This window comes from Dipteris shenzhenensis, chromosome 9, assembly GCF_047967505.1.
Source record: "Dipteris shenzhenensis isolate YYH24624 ecotype China chromosome 9, Dip_SZ_1.0, whole genome shotgun sequence".
NCBI classification, from domain to species: Eukaryota; Viridiplantae; Streptophyta; class Polypodiopsida; order Gleicheniales; family Dipteridaceae; genus Dipteris; species Dipteris shenzhenensis.
In genome coordinates, this window is record NC_141604.1 from 16,962,387 (window position 1) to 16,984,348 (window position 21,962).

At 42.2% G+C, this 21,962-nt stretch overlaps 1 protein-coding gene across 2 annotated transcripts in view; it reads right to left on the reverse strand.

Moving 5' to 3' along the window:
* Positions 1 to 675: 675 nt before the first annotated feature.
* Positions 676 to 21,962, reverse strand: part of NBS1 (nijmegen breakage syndrome 1) — a 57,170-nt gene continuing 35,883 nt past the window's right edge. Inside the window, exons 9-15 of one of the 2 annotated variants that reach the window (XM_087379351.1) lie at positions 19,544 to 19,627; positions 8,629 to 8,809; positions 8,284 to 8,381; positions 7,767 to 8,165; positions 7,403 to 7,464; positions 1,608 to 1,707; positions 676 to 1,436 (exon numbers count right to left, since the gene is read on the reverse strand). In XM_087379351.1, the coding sequence (XP_087235477.1) occupies positions 1,341 to 1,436; positions 1,608 to 1,707; positions 7,403 to 7,464; positions 7,767 to 8,165; positions 8,284 to 8,381; positions 8,629 to 8,809; positions 19,544 to 19,627 (1,020 nt within the window). In that variant the 3' untranslated portion in view covers positions 676 to 1,340. The remainder of the gene's footprint in view (positions 1,437 to 1,607; positions 1,708 to 7,402; positions 7,465 to 7,766; positions 8,166 to 8,283; positions 8,382 to 8,628; positions 8,810 to 19,543; positions 19,628 to 21,962) is intronic. The other variant, XM_087379352.1, reaches the window with a different exon arrangement.

Here is a 21,962-nt window from a genome sequence, read left to right on the forward strand (position 1 = left end):
TCCTTTTGAGATTACTTCACGTTTATTATAATAGTCCTTCGATACTAAGAGTCCATTCTTCCGCATAAATAGGACCTACAATGACTAGCATAAATCCATTTCCATAAATCCTTTAACCTTGTGTAAATCTTTCATTCTATTTCAACATAAATTGCCTAGGCATACATCAAAGCTTACTTCACTCACCCACACTAAGATCTAGATGGATATTATTGCATCCTTCACTCACCCACACTAAGATCTAGATGGATATTGTTGCATCCTTCCCTTTAAGTTATGCAAACCTTCTTTGGGGTGGTTGGTGTATCGAACTCAATTATAACCTCTTTCAACTTGAGGATTTCCTTGTCATTGCCACGTGTGGCGGTAATGTGTAAGTCTTCCTTTACAAATCTTTCTTTTAAAATCTTCATTGAGATATGCATGCATTGAGTAAGGTAGACTTTGTAGCCCCTCGAAAAGAATATGGTTCCCATCATCTGTTTAATATTTGGAAGGAGGAGGTCTATCTTCAGTTTGATGGCCTTAACCCTTTTCCATATGTAGCTGCTCTAGTTGGGTGGTCAATGGGGGACTCCTTGGTTAAACTTGTTCTATCATAAACCTTGATTATGTACTGCTATGATTTCAAGAGAAGATAGGATTGTCAGTACTTTTATATAAAAGTTTATGCCCATGATGATGTCATCTTAATGGCATCTCCAATCTGTATCTGTGTTTTGCAACAGTAATTTTCTTCATTACTAAAACTGCAATTATCCATTAAAGGACAAGTAAGACTCAGACACATTAGGTTCTCTTTGATAATATGACAACATTGACTTTGCCTTAGCCTATGACGTAAACACTTTCAGGGAACATTATAATGTGAACTCTGTAGATCACATGTCAATCAACTAGCACTACTATCCCACCTCACCAGCTGGTTGAATCTGAAGGCGTGGACCTCCACACATAGAGTGCACTTATGTAGCATTGCTGTTCAATGCAAGGACCTAGGCTCATTGGTTGAAGTATGCTCCAAGAAAAAGCCTTATACAATTCACTGCTAAACTTTCTTAATGAGCCATCTTATCAATGGCGTTCAAAAACTAGACATGCTGGTGGGAGGGATACGAGCCGGCCATGAGAGAAAGGCACATGCTGGGGGAGGGGGGAGGAGAGGATAGGTAAAAGTAGCCAACATCTTATTCAAAGAGCTACAGCTTGAACATCTTATTCAAAAAGCTACCACTTGATTTTCTTTTTCTTTTCTAATGCAGAAGTTCCAAACTATATATACACATTAGAATATCTATCAACATACATTTTCTGGGACTGCAATGTATTTCCTGGACTTGTTATCTAGCTTTAAGTTTCCCTGGACGCTTCTGTTGAGAGGAAAATGCAGCTAATCTCATTCCCACGTCTGCTGTTGTCCCTTTGTGACGTTTAAGCTGCAAAAATTAAAAATAAGTGAAGTATCATTTGATTCAAAGCCACAAAACAATGTGCTTTCTGATTATATCTACAATGATGAGCCACATTTTTACAGAAGCATGCAGTTGCACTATTTCACAGGATGTACCAGAACATGAAGGCTAAAATACAATAAGACAGTGTTGTACCTTCTCAGCATTAAAAAGATCTTCTGCAAGGGCCTCAGCTTGTTTACGCTTTTTCTCTTCTTGCATGTATTCTTGTATCTCCTTACCATAATCTGACTCCCTACACAGGTGGTCAACATAGAGAATTGCATAAGATGAGGTTGAAGAACTAAAAAGACAAGCCTTCATCTCCCTATGCAAGACCACAAAGGCAATGTGGGCAGCAGCAAAGGCTGCCATGCAGGCCCAAACAGCAGGCACGTAGGCTGTACATCTGCCACTGCAGATGGGACAAGTTGTGGCCTGTACATCTGCCACTGCCAATCATACATCTGTGTCAATCAGACCTTCGAAGAATAAAAAGTTTGCAAACCTCGGTTACATTGAGGCCAACCCTAATGCTTTCAAGAGTGCCCAAAAATTGGGAAACTCAGAAGAGTTTGAAGTCTGAAATCTAAAGATTCATCATTCAATTTTTTTTTAGTAGATGACAGTCTAAGAGAATGACGTTGGGGTTTGCAATTTGGCAAAGGCTATGCATGATCTACCAAAAGATTAACTGCAATATTTGGAGTACGAGGTTAACTGAAAAGTTTCCCTAGTTTAATTGTTGTTCATGAGTGATGACTCATTTTTTAAGAAAAAATACCAAGAGCTAAGAGTGCTCACTGCTCAACCAAATTTCTATACTTGAACTTGTGAGCATTGACAATCAACGAAGGCAACAATGTGGAGGGCCCCTATACATAGAAGGAGACATGGGCAGCATCAGGTATCCTTGGGAATCACACACATGAATATGCGAACGCACAGCAAAGGTGCACGTGCAATAGAAAATGAGTCAAGAGTAGGCTCTTAGAATTGCATGTGTTGCCATTGAATCGAAGTTCCTGGAATCATTGCATGTGTTGCCACTGAATCGAAGTTCCTGGAATAACTAAAGACATGCAACATATACAACAACAAGCAATCCCTCACTAAGGCAGACTGTCTGACTCTTGGTCACCTTTCTTCTCGCAAAGGTACATGTCCTTCACACATAAGGGATGATTTCTACAGGCTAGAACGGAGCTCTCCTTCCAAAGGTTCTCACCTCCATTCTTCCGCAGGACCCCATACCAAGTTAGAAAACAGAGGCTGAGGTTGCTTGCTATAGCCAAGACTCCCGCAGCAGAAGAATGTGTATGATACAAACTGTGTGCTCAGTGCACCACCGTCTGGCAGAGAGGATACTCCCTAGACGTGGGCCCCTGGCACCTCAGAGATGTCTTCTACCTCCTCCTATCACCTCCAGAACCCTGTCAGCCTGTGTGTTCCTATGGACCTTCTGTGGGGTACTCAGATGCCACACAAACACAGGCTTCCTCGCTGCTCTACAAAGCAACCAATAATGAGACACTGTGCACCCCCTTATGGCCTTCCTGCTGCTTTGGATGCAGCATATGAACAAGCACACAAGAACCTTGGTTCCTGGCCGCAACATGAATGAATGACTGCCCCTCCAAGGGCCGAGAGAGAGAGAGAGAGAGAGAGAGAGCTTGTAGCCCTATGACCTGGCCGACCTGCTACAGACTGGCCAACCAGTCTATCAGCCAACCAATGACTGGGCCGATCCAATCTGCTCCTCTTCTGATCAGCCAACCTAAGGCCCTGATCCAGGCACCTATTGCTGATACCTGCCCCAGCCCATCTGCAACCTTCTAGACCTGCACCCGACCACCTGCAGTCTTCAGAACCTGCAACAGCCCACATGGACCTTCACCTGGCTGCTACTGCTGATCAGTACAGTCCCAGACTGTTCCAGTCAAAGTACCCACTAATGCTGGAGACCTGCGACTCCTCCAGACGAATGTACCTGATGCTGCCAATGAGGTATGGCCACTCAATAGCCCTGTCAACCCTCTCTCTGCTGTACAGGTTCTGTACCACTTCCCTGTCCTCTGCACACCTTGCTACAGCAGATTCACTTGCTGCCTACATGGCAAGGTGCCTTTTCTCTCTGATATACCCACGTGTCAGTCTTCAGATCTGCCCACATGGCTTCTGTCAGACCCAATCTATGCTGCAGATATACATGCCACATGTCCTCCTCATTTGGGGAATCACAGTTGGGGAGGTCACCACAATAAACCAAACAGGAAATGGCATCCACGTGCATTGTTGCTATCCTCAAGAAGATCATGAAATTGGCATCTTGTCTAGTCTTCCAGTACCATCTAGTGATTTCTCACAAGTTGACTTTTGCAAGTGGCTACAATTATTGCTTCTTCTTTTCCATCTTTCCGATTCCCAGATGGGTGACAAATGTGAGAAGCATTACCTTCCTTTTTCTCTTTTGCGTCTACCCAAACTCTCATTGCATTTTTAAGACAACAGAGTTACTTAAAGCACTACTAGCACTTAATTTCCAGGAATCAAGGTGGTACAACTTGTACACTTTGTCTTCCTCACTATACCAAATGAAGGCATTGTTTGCCTTTGTCTGATTCCTCTCTTAGCTGTTTTTGAGCATGAGCATAGCAGATGCAACCAAAGACTCTCAAATGCATTACACTTGGCCTCTTCTCTGACCAAGCTTCTTGAGCTGTCATATTTTTCACTACTTTAGTGGGACATCTGTTTAGCACATAAGCATCTACAAATACTGCTTCTGCCCAAAACATGTTTGGCATGTCTTTGAGCATCGATGTAGCAAGGTGCCTACTGTTCCTCCCTGCCATTCATTTCTGCTGAGTGTAGGAAATAGTGAGATGTTGCTCAATGCTACACATCTCTCTCACAGCCGTCTCTCTCTCTGTCCTGTTGGGTCCACTAGCCTTTGCCCCACGGATACGCGATTTTATTGTGCCTCCTCCACTCGAGGACGACCACTCATACCTTGCCTTCTGTATATCAGCCGCCATCCCAGCCATAAGGAGGGCCCCCCCACCACCCACTCGCGTTCAGATCCATTTGATCGTGCTCTTGACCCCGTGTACGTGAACCACCTGGCTTCTGAGCTTCCAGTCTTACTTGAGGAATGTATGGAAACCGCGCATGCATCAGATACCCTTGTCTCAGTGATACAGAATGTTGCCACCAGATCCTTTCCCGCGACTCGCTCTGCACGTGTCCTAGACGGGAAGATGCCCCAAAACCCTGGTTTGATTATGAGTGCAGAGAGATGAGAGCCAACCTCACACATGAGCGAGCACTCGGACATTTAACTTCACCAAAAGCACAGCGGATCTCAAGCCGAGAGACACAGCATAAGCAACGAGATTTCCTCATACACAAGATGGATGAGGTGATCGGATCCTTTCGCTGAGGAGATCCTACTACGCGATGGGGGCTCTTTGTCGGAGGATAAGTCGCCCATCCCCATCACAAATCCAGCAGTCTAGCATACATCTACATGCTCTGTATGATGTCCAGGGTCAAATACCACCTGATATGTCCTCTATGCCCAAACCCACTATGTGTCACTTGTTTACTACACAAAATGTACAGGGCATCTCCAACTTCATAACTGGAGATCACCAGATCATGAGGGAATACGCATTGAGTACTTTGCACATGGGCAGGAGGTCTTGACCCCGGTCCAAGCACAATTGTTCAACCATGCTGTATGCCATGGCTTCTCGCCTACTTGGAGCACCACCACCATAGTACCGATACACAAGGTAGGTGATCTGGGAACTACCGCACTCTTATGATTGGCCACACTCTAGCTAAGATATATGGGTCAGTACTAGAGAGGGAGATCAGCAGCCACATAGAGGGTCACTGACAACGGGCTCTTGGGCACGCAGGTTTTCGGAGACAGCACTCCACCCTGGACCACATTTTCACCTTGAGGGCTATCATTAAGGAGGCGAAGTCGAGGCATCAAAAATTCTGCACTTGCTTCATAGACTTTCGTAAGGCATTTGATATTGTCCCACATTCTCGCTTGATCAGGAGGTTACAGGAGTTGCACCTCCCAGAGATCATGATCTGGGGGGTCACGAGTCTATATGAGTCTGTCAGAGGGAGGGTATGTGCCAAGAGGTCTATCAGACTAGGTTGAGAGCACTATCGGAGTGAAACAAGGCTGCCCCCTCTCACCGACTCTCTTCAAGCTGTATATCGATGAGATCACTTCCTTTGTAGATTGCCTAGGTGGAGAGGGTTCACTTCTGGCTGACCTGATGGTGCAGATATTGATGTACGCAGATGACATAGTCCTCATATCATCCTCAGTGTGTCCTACAGTTGTGGGTGTGAAGTGTCCTACACTCCACTTGCCCTTTGGGTATTGTAGGATCACTTGACCTTTGGAGGTGAGATAAGGCTTAGATTAGATTCTGAGCATGAAATCATCAATGATAGCAGTGTGTGGAAGAGGACGCTGCCATTGCCTACAAAAGGAGGCTCTTGTACTTGCTTCATTGACACATCTATCATATCATCTTGTGCCTCTATCATCTGTCCCATCTCATACATGCCTGGCTCTCTTCATGTCACAATGTTTCTGACATGATATCAAAGCATGCAAATCTGCCACGAGCTTCATCTTCTCCTCGCTTTCACTTTGGATATTCCATTGCCTCTCCACCCTTAGCTCTGTTTTCATTTCCATCAACTCCTATACTTCTTCCCACCATGCCCAGACTTATGTACTACGTCTTCTCATGAAGCCGTGCTGATTGACGCAGCTCAACAACGTGGCCGCTCAGCATGACGTACTTGCTGCTCTACATGGTGTCACAACTCCTGATCAGGCTGATAGCCAGCATCTACTACCCCTTTACGCACCTCTGACCTGCATGCATGGTTGCAATCAAGATGAGAGGAACTCTGGAATGGTGTTGCCCTGCCGCTGTTCTCTTGCTCTCCAACAACTGAGGTTGCCTCATGTGCCATCTTCTGCTTGTTTCTACGATTGATCATGCACCCCCCTTCAATGCTCCTTGTTGGTGCTTTGGTGATGCTACACAAGGCTGCCCTTGTTGCTATCGCCTGACAACCATCTTCAAGAAAAATGCCCACAAATTGGAGTTTATTGATGCAGCCATACTTCTGCACGTATATTTGCCCTACCTACACCTGTTCCTAACAAAGTTGTAGAGAGGAAGTGCCTTCTGTAGGTGCCTGCCGTCATCTTGAAAGGAGAACTCTACCCCTGGCTATTGTTTTTGTTGAACGATGTTTTCAGTTCTGGATATGCAGCACCTGACAGTGTGACGAAGAACACCGCTTTGTTTTTCAAGATATCACTAGACATTTTAGATCTGCCCCGACCAGATCTGGAGATAAGCCAACAGTTGGATATAATTCAAAGGGCACCCCAGTAGTTAGCAAGGAATATTCCTGATCACTCAAGAAAAACAATGTCCTTAGGGATCTGCCACAATCAGGGTTTCAAATTTGCTCAAACTGCATTACTCTATCATCCCAATCAACTTTTGCTGTCAATACTGGGTTTCAAAGTCGCTCAAATTGCATAAACGATTCGTCCAAATCAACTTTTGCTCACACATGAAGAATGGCTTCCTCCCACATCCATGTAAAGCCTTGTGACAATCTACATCACAAATTTGCCTTTCTTTGATCATCTTTTACCCATTTGCGTCAGTCCAAAGTTACATGGATTGTGTGCCTTGTCACCAATCCTCTTGGCAGCACATCTGAGTCAAAGATTCGGTTAGTTGTTCTTTGATTATGGGATATCTATCGCAATCAGTGTTATTGGATAATCCAAAGGGTCCCGTACAATTTGTAAAGCTCTACTCTACTGTCATTTACAAAATGCATCTTGCAATTAATAATCTTGAAAGCTGAGTCATGACTCGTACCTGTATGGCTCTTTAGCAAAAGGTACAAGAGTTGTAAAGCTATTGCCTGATATGTCATGCCTCTGGTTACAAAATACCAACAACAAGCCATAAAACATGCGTCATTTAGATAGAACTTCTTTTGATCATACTGCAAAACCACATTTTAAAGTCAATGAATCTATAATATTTGTCTTTTTAGAAACTCTAGTCTTTCTTGCTTCAGGGACATGGAAGACAAGCCAGCATTAACACCTAGATATGTTATGTAATATTCCTATTCACCCCTTACACTAATAATCCTGTGGCTTAAAAATGAAATCATGATTATTTACTCAAAACTGCATGATCATCATTACAGATTCCAGATTATTATCAATGTTACCTTTCTGAAACGCTTGAAACTCTGTACTTGGGGATTTGCAGACGAATCTTCCTGAAGCAACTTCACTCCACTGGCAATAAGATCCTTGCTATACAGAATATCAGCTTTTGAATTTTCTGTGCTCTCCAAAGTCTGAATGGATTTATCATTCACACTCTCCAAAAGGCTTTCTGAGAGGCCCATAGTGTTATGCTTCTGGATACCCTTGAACTGTTCTTTTGAGATGAATGATGGCTTTGCAGCCAAAGTATGGTCATTTTGGTTTCGTACAAGGCCTGGAGAAGCCTCATGTTGGATCATTGATATGTTTGTGTGGTCAACACGCACAGCTGATTTAAAGTCTGACAACCTGGAATGCTCCCATGTTCCAATAACCAATTTTGAAGCAACAGTTCTGGCCTATAAAGAAGGGGTACAATTAAAAACAGAAGCAAAGTATTCACATATTCTAGATTCAACTTGTCAGACTTGAAGCATTATAAAGAAGCTGCTTTCAATTTAAATGCGCTGGTGTTACTTGTTCTGGAGCTTGAACTGATGAAGCTATCTCATCATCAACATCGTCTAAATGAGCAGCTTCAATTGTTTCATCAGAAGAAGCAGAAACAGCAGGACCTGAATCCAAGAAAGATTATCCATGTCCATTATTTGGCATGAGAGGAGACAACATTGCAAATTAGATCAAAAACAAAAAACGTGAGAGTTAAAATGTTGCAAATTTTTAAAATACAAAAGCAAGAGTTAGCACAATGCAGAGCTAGCAATCATGACTAATTGAACAGACTAGCCACACTTGAGCACTTCCTGGCTTCAATATGTGAAGAGAACAAGTGCAGTACAACGAGATTGTCACCCGACTTACTTGCAGGAAGCTCAAAAAATCCATTATCAATTTGGCCTGCCAACACAATGGCAATAAGTTTCTCTTCAGTTATCCTTGGCACATGACGCAATAATCCCAGAACCTCTGAACTTATCCATCTTTGAAGTTTTGGCTCTAAAGATGGCATGATAAGCAATTCATTGGGCTGAGGTTGGAATTCCTGTTAGAACACGAGAAATTATTGGAGTAAGTATTAATCCGAACTGCTTTTCACAGCCCTGTCTATTTCAGAATGCATGCTGCATGGAATTAACGAGAGTTCATCATTACACCAAACTACATGCATCCAAAAGTTGTGTGGCAGGGACTAATATACTCAGTCTCTATTTCTGCTCTCAGAATCTCCGAGGATGGACATGGACCAAGGCCAGCTTCAGAGAGAAACTGTAATTAAATGCAGTCCCCACAATTTTGAGCCACAAAAAACATTGTAGAGAGTCACATTTTATTACCTTCACTTTCTAAAGAACAAAAGTTCAGAAAGATCTGGTTTGGGACATGCGTCCCTCTTCTAAGCGTGCTCAAGCCATTTTAATGAATACACATAACTAAAACACTGAGCTCACACCACTTTCATCCTTTTGAAGTCTTTTGGTCTCTTTGAACTGGGACCTTGAGCTATTCTTTCTTTTCTTAAAACCTTATCAGAAGTTCCTTTATATTTAATGCCTTTGAAAGTAAACAAGTGTACTTGTTGGAAATACATGATTTAATTATATAATTATATCAGCCAATATTGCAAGAACTTGAATTATTAACTTCATAATATTCAAATTCCCATAATTCCCATCAAAAGAAATACGAATTTCTGGCATGATAGTAAGTAAGAACCCAGCTCAGCTGTGCCTTGCCAGAAAATAAAGAATATTGTCCACTTTCTAGAAGTACTAGCCCTCTTCTCCATCTTCTTCTTTTATGTTGGAATACCCCATTCTAAAAATACATAAACTTCTAAGTAGCATATCAACGATTTCAATAAGCTATATGTGGATGGCATATCAACGATTTCAACAAAAATATATATAAGCTATATGTGGATGGCTTATCAACAATTTCAATAAGCTTTCAATATCATGGAGAGGTAGAAAGCCAACTGGGCATAAAATACTAGGACATATTCACTAAGTAACTAAGCAAGCAATGCTTCAGTCACAATAATTGCAATTCAAGCTAGTTAAAATATCAAGGAGAAGGCATGGAGTCAATTAGAAAATAAGAAATGGGCAAATAAAGACAGACTTTACTTTGAAAAGCACCATAAAGACTTTAAAAATTGCAAAATTACAAAATTACAAATCTCTGTTCCAACAGTTGAGACGGTAAGGAGTTTACATCTTCTAGTCAGTTTTGAGTAAGGTTACATCTTCTAGTGGCAATCATTCGAGTCAATTTTGAGTAAGGTCATCAAAGCTCACAAGATAGATTTACTTGAGCTCATCTTGCCAAGAGCTTTCCATGACATACATTATGTATGCAGAGTGCAACATGGCAACCTGTATAACCATGCCTGATCAGCATTCATATGAGTTCCAATGTCATCAATGGCATGCCATGCAAGCAAAGCAATCACTAAGGACACTACTTACTTCTAGAGAATTTGGTTGGTACGCTTCATGTTCAATTGAGAAGAGCTTCAAAGATATAGAAGGAATAAATCCCCCATTCCTAGTACTTTGACTCCAAGTATGCTATGTATGTTTGTCACTCTTCTTCAAACCTGTATATCAAATTGCTTGGTGACTTTTCGTTTGAATTTCTATTTATTTCTAAATATTTACGATAATATGCTTTGCAAAAGAAGGTGAATGTTTTCCTACAGTTCAGTTAGGTCATGGGGGTTAGGTCTAGCATTTGAGGGTGGTGGGGATATGGGCATTAGTGACCCACAAGAGCGATGCCCTCTCCTTGAGAGGCACATCAAAAAATCACACCCCACCTGAGTGCCCATTTCTAGGACCAATCAAATGCACAGATTGCAGACCAACCTAGCAACCATTCAAGAGAATGTTTTCAGGGCCTTGGGTGTAAGCCAGGAAACATGCCAAGAGGTATGGAGATACAAGATAAGATGATAAACGAGTAAACCTCTTAGTTGAGGTCAATCAAACTCAAAAATGGCTCTAGAACCAGCCTGCCATTTGGGGGGCTTGAAAAGTTGCCAACTTGGGACAGCCCAGCCCCACAAACTTGTCATCTTGGGCAGATGGTGGGCTAGGCCTATAAAAGAAGCCAGCCTATAAAAGAATCCAACCCCCTCTCATTTCACGCAAAAATCCCACGTCAATTCAGTCCTCTTTCCTTGGTCCTCCCTTCCCCATCTTGGTGAAGCCAGCCTCCATTTCAGGCCCTCTTGGTGGTGCAGCAGACTTTCTCTCTCCTCTGCCAGTATTCTCTCTCTAGAGCAAACTTTCTGTCTCTACAGGTTCAGGCTTCTCTCTATGTGGAAATCCCTCTTTCTCTTCATCTCTAGAGCAGCAGCCACACCTCTTTCTCTTCTCCCTACCTTGGAGCAGCTACAGTACACTCTCTCTATACCATTACTCTTTCTCTCTCTTCCCTATATCACTTTTTCTGAGTATTTCTCTTTCCAGCCCCAAGATCTCACTCATCCAAGCAAGAGGGCTGCAAATTCCACCAAGGGCTCCATAGCCAAGGGATCACAAGTGGAGGGGAGTTTGAATCTGAGATTTGCTTGTTTGTGGTACATTTTTGCATTGAAATTTGTGCCTTTTCCATAGATCTAGTGCATGCAACTAATGTGGGATGAAGTTGTGATTATGCAGGCAGCTTCCTTGTGGATTGAGGTGCCCCTGGAGTCCAATTCTCACTAGTTCCAATTTTTTAGTCATTCCTTCTACATAGCTCAACTTGAGCAATCTTGTCCTACAGTTATGTCTATGCCCTTTCTCTCAAGAGTTTGAGTCCAAGTTGGTCTTGTATCTCCATTTGAGCAATAAAAGAGCCCGAATGGCGGAGGGGGGTTTCTTAGCTCCTCAACCCAAGTGCAATTGTAAATATTTCTTTGTTACTACTCTGAACTTATCAAGTTATGCAAGCTCTTATTCATGCAAACTCCATTCCAACATACATCTATGAACATCTTGAAAAAGTCAATAAAAATAGTCCATAAATTTCTTTGTCCAAATTGTTAAAAATCACATAGTGGTTTCAACGTTATAGTTATAGCCTCCTCCATATGAGGTCTATTTATGGTCGTAACTATACTCCTTGTGCGGTTTATAGTAAAGCAAGTGTTTGGGTTCCTTTATTTTAAATGAATTTATACATTTGTTTGGCATCTATGCTTCAATATTCAACTCTATATAGAAAGCCTCCAAATCCGAAGGGTTTTATTAAAGCATAGTGGGTCATGAGACATGGTGACATTTGGGACCCTCAATTTGGGGGGGGCGGGGGTGGGGGGGGGTTTGGCAAAAGCCAGCTAGCATAGATCAAGGGAGAGGATGCACTTGCATGCGAATTCATCCATCCATCACTCAAACAGATAAGCTTAAGATGTGGCAAAAAGCATTGCTTCCCATGTGGTTGTTAGGCCGTACATGAAGATGTAGAGTGTAGGTGCTGATTCGAGACCTGCCAAATGATGTGGCACTTGCTAACATGGCACTTGTACCTCAAGCAAGAGTGGAATGCATACAATCAAAGATGATGTGGGCCTATCTGCAATACACGTGGCATTGGTTGATGTGGTAGACTGCACACATGGCTGTCGAGCTCACTGCAAGTCAGTGCTCACAGGTAATAAGGCCACATCCTGCTCCTGGTCGAGCTATTCCTAGACTCGGTCGACTAGTTCAAAGGCCTTCCCGGGGGATTTCACCCCCTCTCCATCACAATAACCACTTCATTCCTCCATAACTTGGAGAGCTGAAGTGACCTCAAGCATTGTGCCACCCCAAGAAGGTGCCTAGAGGCTATTGACATCCAGTAAAAAGGAGAGCCAGGCTACTTGATATTATATTATTACGGAAATTATATTTTCGATATATACTTTGCTTTGGACATTATTATTTTAATCAAGTGTGACTATGGCAAAGTACTCCATAGGAGCGCACCGGACTTTGTGTGGTTAGTTGGGGACGCCCGACTAGCTGTGTTTTGCCATGCTAGATGGTCGGTATTGTGGGTGATTCCATGTTAATACTGATGTCGCTAGTGTTATTGGTGTTGTGCTTGATTATTGTGCTTTGAGCGCGGTTATGTTGGGATCGGTTGATTCGGTGATTCGTTCAATCAATTGTTAATAACTAATGTAATTGGCGGCTTGAGTTCAGGTGATGGAACTCATAGCGAGGATTGGAGTTAGTGTGAGGGTACCGATCGAGGTGTTGCACAGCGCACTATATATGGCCATGGGCCAATTTTGTATTCGTTTTATTATTGCAGGTTTGAGCAATATATTTTGTAGTGGACATAATTCATTTTTAGGCCCTAAGATGGCTATGTAAAGCAAAATCCCTCATTTTTGGATGAGAGGGATAATTTTGGCTCCTTGGTGCTTTTATGAAATATCATAAATACTCTAGATGAGGAAGCGTGAGCCACTCATCTAGGGAGGGGAGATTGTACCCAGTCTGCTGTCGCTTTCGTGGTGTGATTGTGCTCTTCTTCTCCAATTGATTAAGTGAAGACTTCGTGTGTGGAAAGAATTACCTTTTGGTTTTAGTGGTATCAGAGCCTTGGTGACGCTCTTGTGAAAAAAGAAGACTACCTCGTGGCTCGTGTGAGAAGAAAGAGACACCTTGGAAAGAGAAGTTCTGTGGAGAATTCAAGAGTACGTGGGAAAAGAATCTGAAAGGAAGATTGGCCGCAAGTGTAATTTAGGGGGCCAACAAAGCCTCGTCGACCGTGTCTTTATCAACTTTTTTCTACCTAGGGTCCTAGCCTTGGAGCAAGCCTTGGGCCATGAACACTACGCGTAGCCGAATTACCTTAGCGCCTCGTAAGCAGCAACGCACAGTCGTGTTACTTTGGCAGCCCCTTTAGAGACCTTGCAAGTCTCTCTCTTTCTGCGTGACTCCGCCTGTAAGACTTGCAGTACTTCGACCAACGTGCCCGTCTGCATTTCCAAAAAAATCGCGTGCCCATCTGCATCTCCGAGATCCGCGCGTCCGCTAGTGATCCCTGGCTCATTAAGTCACCGGCACCCACAGTCTCTTTTCTCAGACTACGCAACGGCAGCACTAAAGGCCAGCCACCTAGAGACCTTGGAAGTCTCTTCTCTGTCTGCACACCTATCCGCAGAGTGCAGGGACAGCAACCGTTGTAGCCCGCTTCCATCCGTGTCCATGTTAGCGCTGCCTTTATTAGAAGGCCTAGTGCATTGAGTGCACTGTGCAGCCTCGCAGTCTCCATCGCGCCGCCCTTGGGAAGATTCTGCCATCGCACGTCGCGCGAGAATTGAAGGCTTGTAAAAAAAAAAAAAGACAACGAATTAAGTCAAAGGAAATCCTTTAACTTCAAACAAAGGTACCCTAAGGTTCAAAAGGCCCTCAAAAAGGATTTATTTATTTTATTTTATTTTTTATTTTTATTTTTAAAAGAGAGCAAGGCAAAATCTGAAGAAGCTCGAATCAAGAAGGCAATTGGAACCACGAATCACCGAGCAATTAATTGGAGATCAGTCGAGCACAAAGACGACTACAAGCGACATCATCGGTCACATATCTCCCACTCTAGTCTTTTCTACCTCCGATCAAAGAGCAAGATAAGTGATTTCTTTGCTTTATAATTCATACACTTAGTATCTTCTGCCAACCGTTGTCTTACCATACACTCGAATCACACTTTTCCAACCGTTTAATTCTCATAGACTTAATATCCTTATTTCCCTCTGTCCCGCTTTATTTGTATTTATCGCTTTATCATGGCGCATGAGCCACAACCACCCACACTCCAAGAGCAGTTAGACGCACTTCAGGCACAGTTGGTCAATGAACGTGAGCATAGTGAGAGATTGGAAAAGAAAATCAATGGTAAGAAAAGGAAGAGGCATTCATCTGATGATGAGTCATCCGACGATGAGTCTGACGATGATACTATTATCAGGACAATCAAAGCCACACTGAGAGCATAAAATTCCAAGAAGGAGAGTAAGGTAAGTAGAAAAGCTTTCTCATTTTAAAATTTCGATGGAAAGAAAGAAGCATGCACTGTCTTGTCTTGGATCAGTCAGCTAGATGATTATTTTCCAGGGGAGAAATTCTCTGAAAAAGACAAGATTAAATGTGCTACAAATCATTTAGTAGAGAGTGCTGCACTTTGGTGGAACATCACTAAGCACAGTAAAAGGCGACCAAAATCTTGGAAGTCTTTTCAAAAGCTCATCAAGAGAGATTTTCTTCCCTCACACTTCAAAGCAAAAGCTAGACAATAGTGGGATACTTTCAGGCAGTTTGATAAGAAAACGATTTCTACATATACTGATAGATTTTGGCAAACGTTGATCCAATTACAGTCCTTAGAGAAAGTTAATGAGCGAGATCAACGCAGGAAGTATGTGGCGGGTCTAAAGTCTAGATTGAGAGACGAGATTAACATGTTTCATCCTCGCTCACTGAGCTCTGCAATTTCTCTTGCAATGAATTGTGAGAGGAAGAATGGGATCCCAAAAGAAGAGAAAGATTTAGAACAGCATATACCCTTCCATAAAAAAAAGAGATTTGATAAAAAGCCCTTCTTTAAATCTAAAAATAGTTTTGTTCCACAGAAGACAGATCCTTCTTCAAAGCCAAACGGTGGGAATTTTCCAAAGAAAGAAATAAGGTGTTTCAAGTGCAATAAGGTGGGACACATAGCCACTGAGTGTCCTAAACGAAAGAAGACCCCGATGGCGAAAGTGCACATGATCGACAACGAAGCAGCCAAGCAAGAGGGAGGTAAGTATAATTGTCATGCTTTTCTAAAGATGAAAGGTTTCATTAATAGCAAAGAGGTTGTTATTCCGCATGACGATGGTAGTACACATGATTTCATTTCAGAAAGAACCTTAGCAAAGCTAAACCTAGAGTCTTTCCCATCTAACTATAAGGTCAAAGCTGCTTTTATCAAAACAAAGTACAATTGTACTAGAGAAGTCAAGAATCTTGAAATCTCAATTAAACCCTACAAGGATACACGAGACTTTCTAGTGGCACTCCTACAGGGAGTGGACATCATTTTAGGAATGCCATGGAGGCACCAATATAATCCTAAGGTAGATTACGATTCACATCACATGTGGATTGAGAAGGACAGACAAGAAATATGTCTGAAAAGCTCCATGAAACCTGAGATCAGTCCTTTACTCAACCACAAACAAGCCAAAAGAGCAATTAGAAAACGTGAGAAGACATATTTAATTTTGGCGAATACGGTAACGGCTACTCAACCAAACACTAAGCTTATACACCAAAAGTTTCTTTCTCAATTTTCTGATTGTTTCTTAGAAGATTTACCGCTTGGACTACCATGTTCTCGACCTGAAGATCATAGGATAGAAATCCTACCGGGCAATACTCCACCTTGCAAAGCTCCGTATAGAGTCAACCAGCTAGAACAAAAGGAAATTCAAAAGCAAGTGGAGGAACTGATAGAGCGAGGATTAATAAGACCCAGCAGTTCTCCTTATGGAGCACCTGTCTTATTAGTCAAAAAGAAAAATGAAACCTATCGAATGTGCATAGACTATCGTGCACTAAATAAAATCACAGTTAAGAACAAATATCCAATCCCTAGGATTGATGATATTTTGGACAAATTGAAAGGGGCCAAGGTCTTCAGTAAGATAGATCTCAAATCCGGCTATCATCAAGTTCGTATGGTAGAAGAGGATATATACAAGACTGTCTTTAGAACTCAAACGGGACATTATGAGTTCCTAGTTATGCCTTTTGGGCCAACTAATGCTCTAGCTACTTTTAGTAGAATGATGAACCAAAACTTTCTTAAACACCAAGATTGTGTGGTAGTATTCTTCGATGATATGATAAAGAATTAACTGCTGTTGTGCATGCCTTACGAATGTGGAAACATTATTTGATGGGAGCCGAGTTTTTTATCAAAACCGATCAGCAAAGTATCAAGCATTTGTTGACTCGGCCACTAATATCCGATAGGCACATCAAGTGGGCATCATTTATACAGAGTTTTCAGCCCATGATTCAATATCAACCTGAAAAAGAGAATGTAGTTGCTGATGCTCTTAGTAGAAAGCCATGTATTAATCACATCACTACTGTAGGTACATAATTCATTTTTGGGCCCTAAGATGGCTATGTAAAGCAAAATCCCTCATTTTTGGATGAGATGGATAATTTTGGCTCCTTGGTGCTTTTATGAAATATCATAAATACTCTAGATGAGGAAGCGTAAGCCACTCATCTAGGGGAGGGAGATTGTACCCAGTCTGCTGTCGCTTTCGTGGTGTGATTGTGCTCTTCTTCTCCAATTGATAAAGTACCTTTTGGTTTCATATATTGAGTTGAAGCTTTTACTACAGCCTGCATTGGGCAGCATCTTACAGATCTATTATCCCTTTGTGAACTAATCTTGATTTTAAGATTGCTTCCACTGTTGTATCAAGTGCATGGTGAATTGTCTCACATCAAGTCCCTACAAAATGGCTTGTCCATCCTCTCTTTATTTTGTACCTAGCATCCATAGGGAGGGAAAGGATTCCAAAATAAAGGGCCATCCATGCTACATAAAAAATTAACTAGAAGAGGTGAATAGAACAAGAGTTTTATGAGCTTTTGTTTGGACTTTGCATGAGAGAGCATTCAAACACTCTTAGGAGATGCTTTGAGAATGTTGACACTGAATTCAGCATCCAAGTGTGTTTGTCAAGAAATGCTCTCTGAATCAATAGTAGAGAACATGCTATTTTTTCTAAACTTTCCCCATTTTGTCTCCATGCTTTCAATCTCTATATTTTAAGGAAAAAAACATTTTGACCCTGTGGTAAGATGCTTTATCAAGATTATCGTTAAAAAATAAATAGGACCAAGCCTTGATTTATTTAGATCCATTCATGTTAAATAGTTGGCATAGTTTCTCAAGGGGAATTTACGAACAAGCCTCTCTCACTTGTCTTTAGCAACATTATCCTCTGCTATAGTCACATCACTTTATATTTCATCTTTCCAACTTCATCTTGAAACTAAGGTCTAAGTGGCATGTTTTTGAAGAGACATCGCACTCTTTTAACACTTAGAAGTTTTTAGTTTTTTTTCCAAAATGTTTACTTGATTAAGTATGAATGAAAGCCGCAGGAGCACGCTCAAATGCAAGAGTACATCATGACATGCATGAAAGAAAAAACAGCTCAAAAAGAGCTAACAAAAATCCAAGGTGGAGGCTGAAAATGCCACCTCAACCTTGAAGAAGACTCAGAGAAGAACGGAGATCCTCTCCAAACTCTGAAAAAAGTATCTCTCATGTTGCTCTGGAGGATCCCTGCATACTCACCCAAATGGCCATCAGTGTGTGTATAGTATCAGTTCATATACTGGCTATAGACTGAGACCAGTTAACCTGTGAGCCCTCCATCGCCTCCGTACATCTGGCCCTCCAGATAAGCCAAGCTGCAATGCTTGCCAGAATCTCCCAAGATGTGTCTACTGAGACATGAGCAGCTCTAAAAGGAGTGAAAGGAAGATCCTGGAGAGAGCATGACTCCACAGAGTGTCGTCGTATAATGTAGGACGAGTCTGAGTCATGTTCCTCGAAAAACACCTAAGGTCCAGTAAGAGATAACCATGCCACTGATCCCCAAATCATTAAGAAGGGTGCTCTATGAGATATGCAAAGCATATAATGTGACACTCCCAGTGATCTGCCATGCTCGTCCAATATGGATTCATTTCACATAACTCGCTACCTGTCTATTTCTTCACGAGAGGAGGGTGTAACTCTCTGAAGAGTGTCTCTGAAGCTGTCCCAAGCTTTCCGAACGGAAGCCATGAGAGTGGAAGAGGGAGATCTAAGAGAGCAGTCCTGAACTCTATGTTGGTGAATGGTGCATCAAGTGAGACTATCATATCTCCAGTCACTAACATAGGTAAGTGCTGCCATCTCTATCCTGAGTGTCAAGATCTGCTGTAAGAAGGGAGGCATAGAAATCTGTAACTACCTGCAAGACGGTATCTGAATGTGTCTGTAAAACTACGTTTGAGTCAACAAGCTGTAAAACGCTCTCCCTTCTGTGTCTGGGACCAAGAGTAGAAAAGAGTTGCTTGTTGACCCTACCTCCCGTTTGAGTCCAAAATAACTCCCTGGCATGAAAGGCATACTATGCTGTTTGATCCAACAATGACTGTTGCTGAGCCCTTGCTGCAACAAGGCGCTCCTGAACCCAAGCATCTGTAGGCCTCTTCTGCTCTTTCCTTTGAAGACCAGCCAACTGCTGGCGGTGGATACCTATCTCTTGCCTAAGGATCTCACCTCTCCTGAACCGAGCAACTGAATGATAAAAGTCGCTAATATCTACGAGGGCTGCTACTATATCTGACGGGGAAAGCAGACCATCGTGCATGTGAGATACCCAAATCTGCAACACTGCCTATGTGAGGCCCTCCTCTACGTAGAATGCATCTGGAATCCTGATACTGGCAGAGTGAACACTTAGAAGTTAGAATCAAACCCTCATATAAAATCTATCAATAGGAGTTCAAATGTCTAATGAATCTCGTTTACGCATATGAGTTGTTCAAATATCACACCATCTTACCTTCTCATGTAAAAATTTAAAAAAAAAGTTGAATAGTACATGTGCCAAAAAAATGTTGAAATTACCACCCAAGAAAAACAAAAGACAATTGCAACATCTTCAAAGGTTTTGCCATTTGTTAGCTTTATTCTACCAATCAAAACCATAATCTAGCCACGTCAGTACCTTGTGCTTTGGCATATTGCTGATGGAGACAATTGCCCCTCCTGAAGCCTCAACAAGGAGTTGAAGTAGGTCCTTGTATGTGTACTACAAAACAAAGTATTAACTTCAAAGGTAGGCTTCTGAGATTGGATATAAAGTGCAACAAATACAATGAAAGTGCATCAAAATTACAAGCTTAACTTGCAGATTTGCACTGGTTTATGCAGTACATGCATAAGCGGGTTGAAATTTGGGTAAAAATCAAGCAAAAAATGCAAGTTTTAGTTGTCTTGTAATGCATGCCGGATGCTAAACATTGCTCATGACAGAGACGGAAAGAAAGCAAGTTTATTAAAGTCTTCGAAAGACCGAAGACTGAAAAAAAAAAAACAGATACAATGAGCTGCATGGGTGGAGCCTCTAATCAGGCATCTACACTCAGGACAAGTGCAAATGTAAACATACAAACACTAGTACAAAAAATGTATGAGCCTATGAAGAGAACAAAAGCTGTGGTCGTTGCGTAGGTCCTCTCGATAATAATGGAGGAAGCAAGCCCACAGAAGGCCCCGGTGATGTACAAGGCTGTGGTGGCCTAAAACCTATGATAGAGCATTGTTCGCTATGGTCTCCTAGTTGTGGCCCTATGTTAGATAATACCACTGTCACACACGTTGGCCATGTCTCAAGCCTGGTCAACATGGAGGGTCTCGATCATCGACCTGCTGACAAGTCTATCGTGTCTCTCACTCGGGGCCTCTGCTACACCGTCTCACTAGGGCGTGTTGGCCCATGCTATATAGCTAGAGAAACTCAGTGATCACTCTAAGTGGAATCTAGCTGCTGAGTACCTTGATCTCGTATATGTGCCTTGAGCAGATGATCTCTAACCTCATGAAAGTCACCAAACATCTCTGATCCAGATAAAGCCGAAGGCTGGAAAGGGATCCAAAAAGGATAGACCTCGAGTCACATAGTACAGAAGGTATCTGAAAGCAACGTGCTCCTTTGACTCAATCTTTTGCAAATCACATAGTGCAGCTGCGATCCCCTCTAGGTACGCCCTCAGTCCACCCACTCTCAATGCATAGTCGGTGTAATGAAACACAAAACTGTCCGATCAATATCCTCAAAGAATGGGGAAGGTAGATAAGCATATAGCCTAGCAGGTAAATGAAGCCCTCCTCTCATATCCGTAAGAACTAGTCCCTATAGAAGCTGAGGTTCACAAGAAGCTCGCTAGGGGCTAACTAAGTCTTCAGAACTATTATGTAATGTACCTATTGTAACAATTTTGGGGACAAGGGAATAGTAAAAGATTCCTTTTCATGCATAATATACTTATATATATGTATACATATATAGATGTGCGTGCATGCGTGTGTGTGTGTGTGTGGGGGGTCATGGACATTGGGTCGATCAGTTAGACAGGGCTGCCCTCTTAGTGCTCCCTTCTATGCCATTGCGACACATCCCCTTCTGATGTATCTTGATCATCTTACAAACATAGGACAAATGACTGGTCTTCAAATCCCTGGGGCTGCATCTTTTTTGGCACACGCATATGCTGATGATTCCTTCTTTATGCCACAGAATTCTCCCCGGGAAGTACACATGCTTATGACCACTCTTTCATTGTGTGGTTTGGCAGCAGGATTGCATGTCAATTTTGACAATTACTTCCCCTGACACAATGTGATTGGCATTCTATTCTTTGGCCAGGTCAGGTGGTGCATTCCAAAGATGTAGTCAGGCATTTGGGATATCCCATAGGATGGCATATCACCAAGAAGCAGCAGCTAAAATGGATCTTCCAAAGGCTTCAACACAAACTAGAATACTGGAAGATTTCTACTTGGCCTCTTCATGTCAAGCTCAGAATAGTACAGTCCATTGTAATGTCCTATGTCCAGTTCTATTTGCCTTTGATCCATTGGTCCTCCAGGGATATTTCAGCCTTTATGTCTCAAGCTATGGAGATGTTATGGAGGACAAAAACTGCTGTGAAAGCATTGAGACTGATGAAGATGGAAATGGTGTGCTCTCCTAGAATGCATGGTGGACTTAATGTCCTCAATATAAGATATCATGTACTTGCAAGGAAGGCGACTATGCTGCATACTTTTTTCTGCCAACAACAGCCATGGACTTGTATGCTAGCATCCATGTGTGTCAACATGAGGACTTGTGCTTATGGTCATTGGACTACTGATCATTGGGAGGTTGTCATTGGCAGATTTGTAGGAAAAATACATGGCTGTCCTTTCTCTACTGCTCTGATACTTGACTGGAAATAAGTACTTTCTAAGGTCAAATGGGCTCCTAATCATTGCTCGGGGACAAACTCAAAAAGGAAAGGAAGTATTCACTGGAGTGCCATTTTTGCAATTCCGCTAGCTTTACAGGAACCTGTTCGGGCCTACAATCTCATGAAATTGGG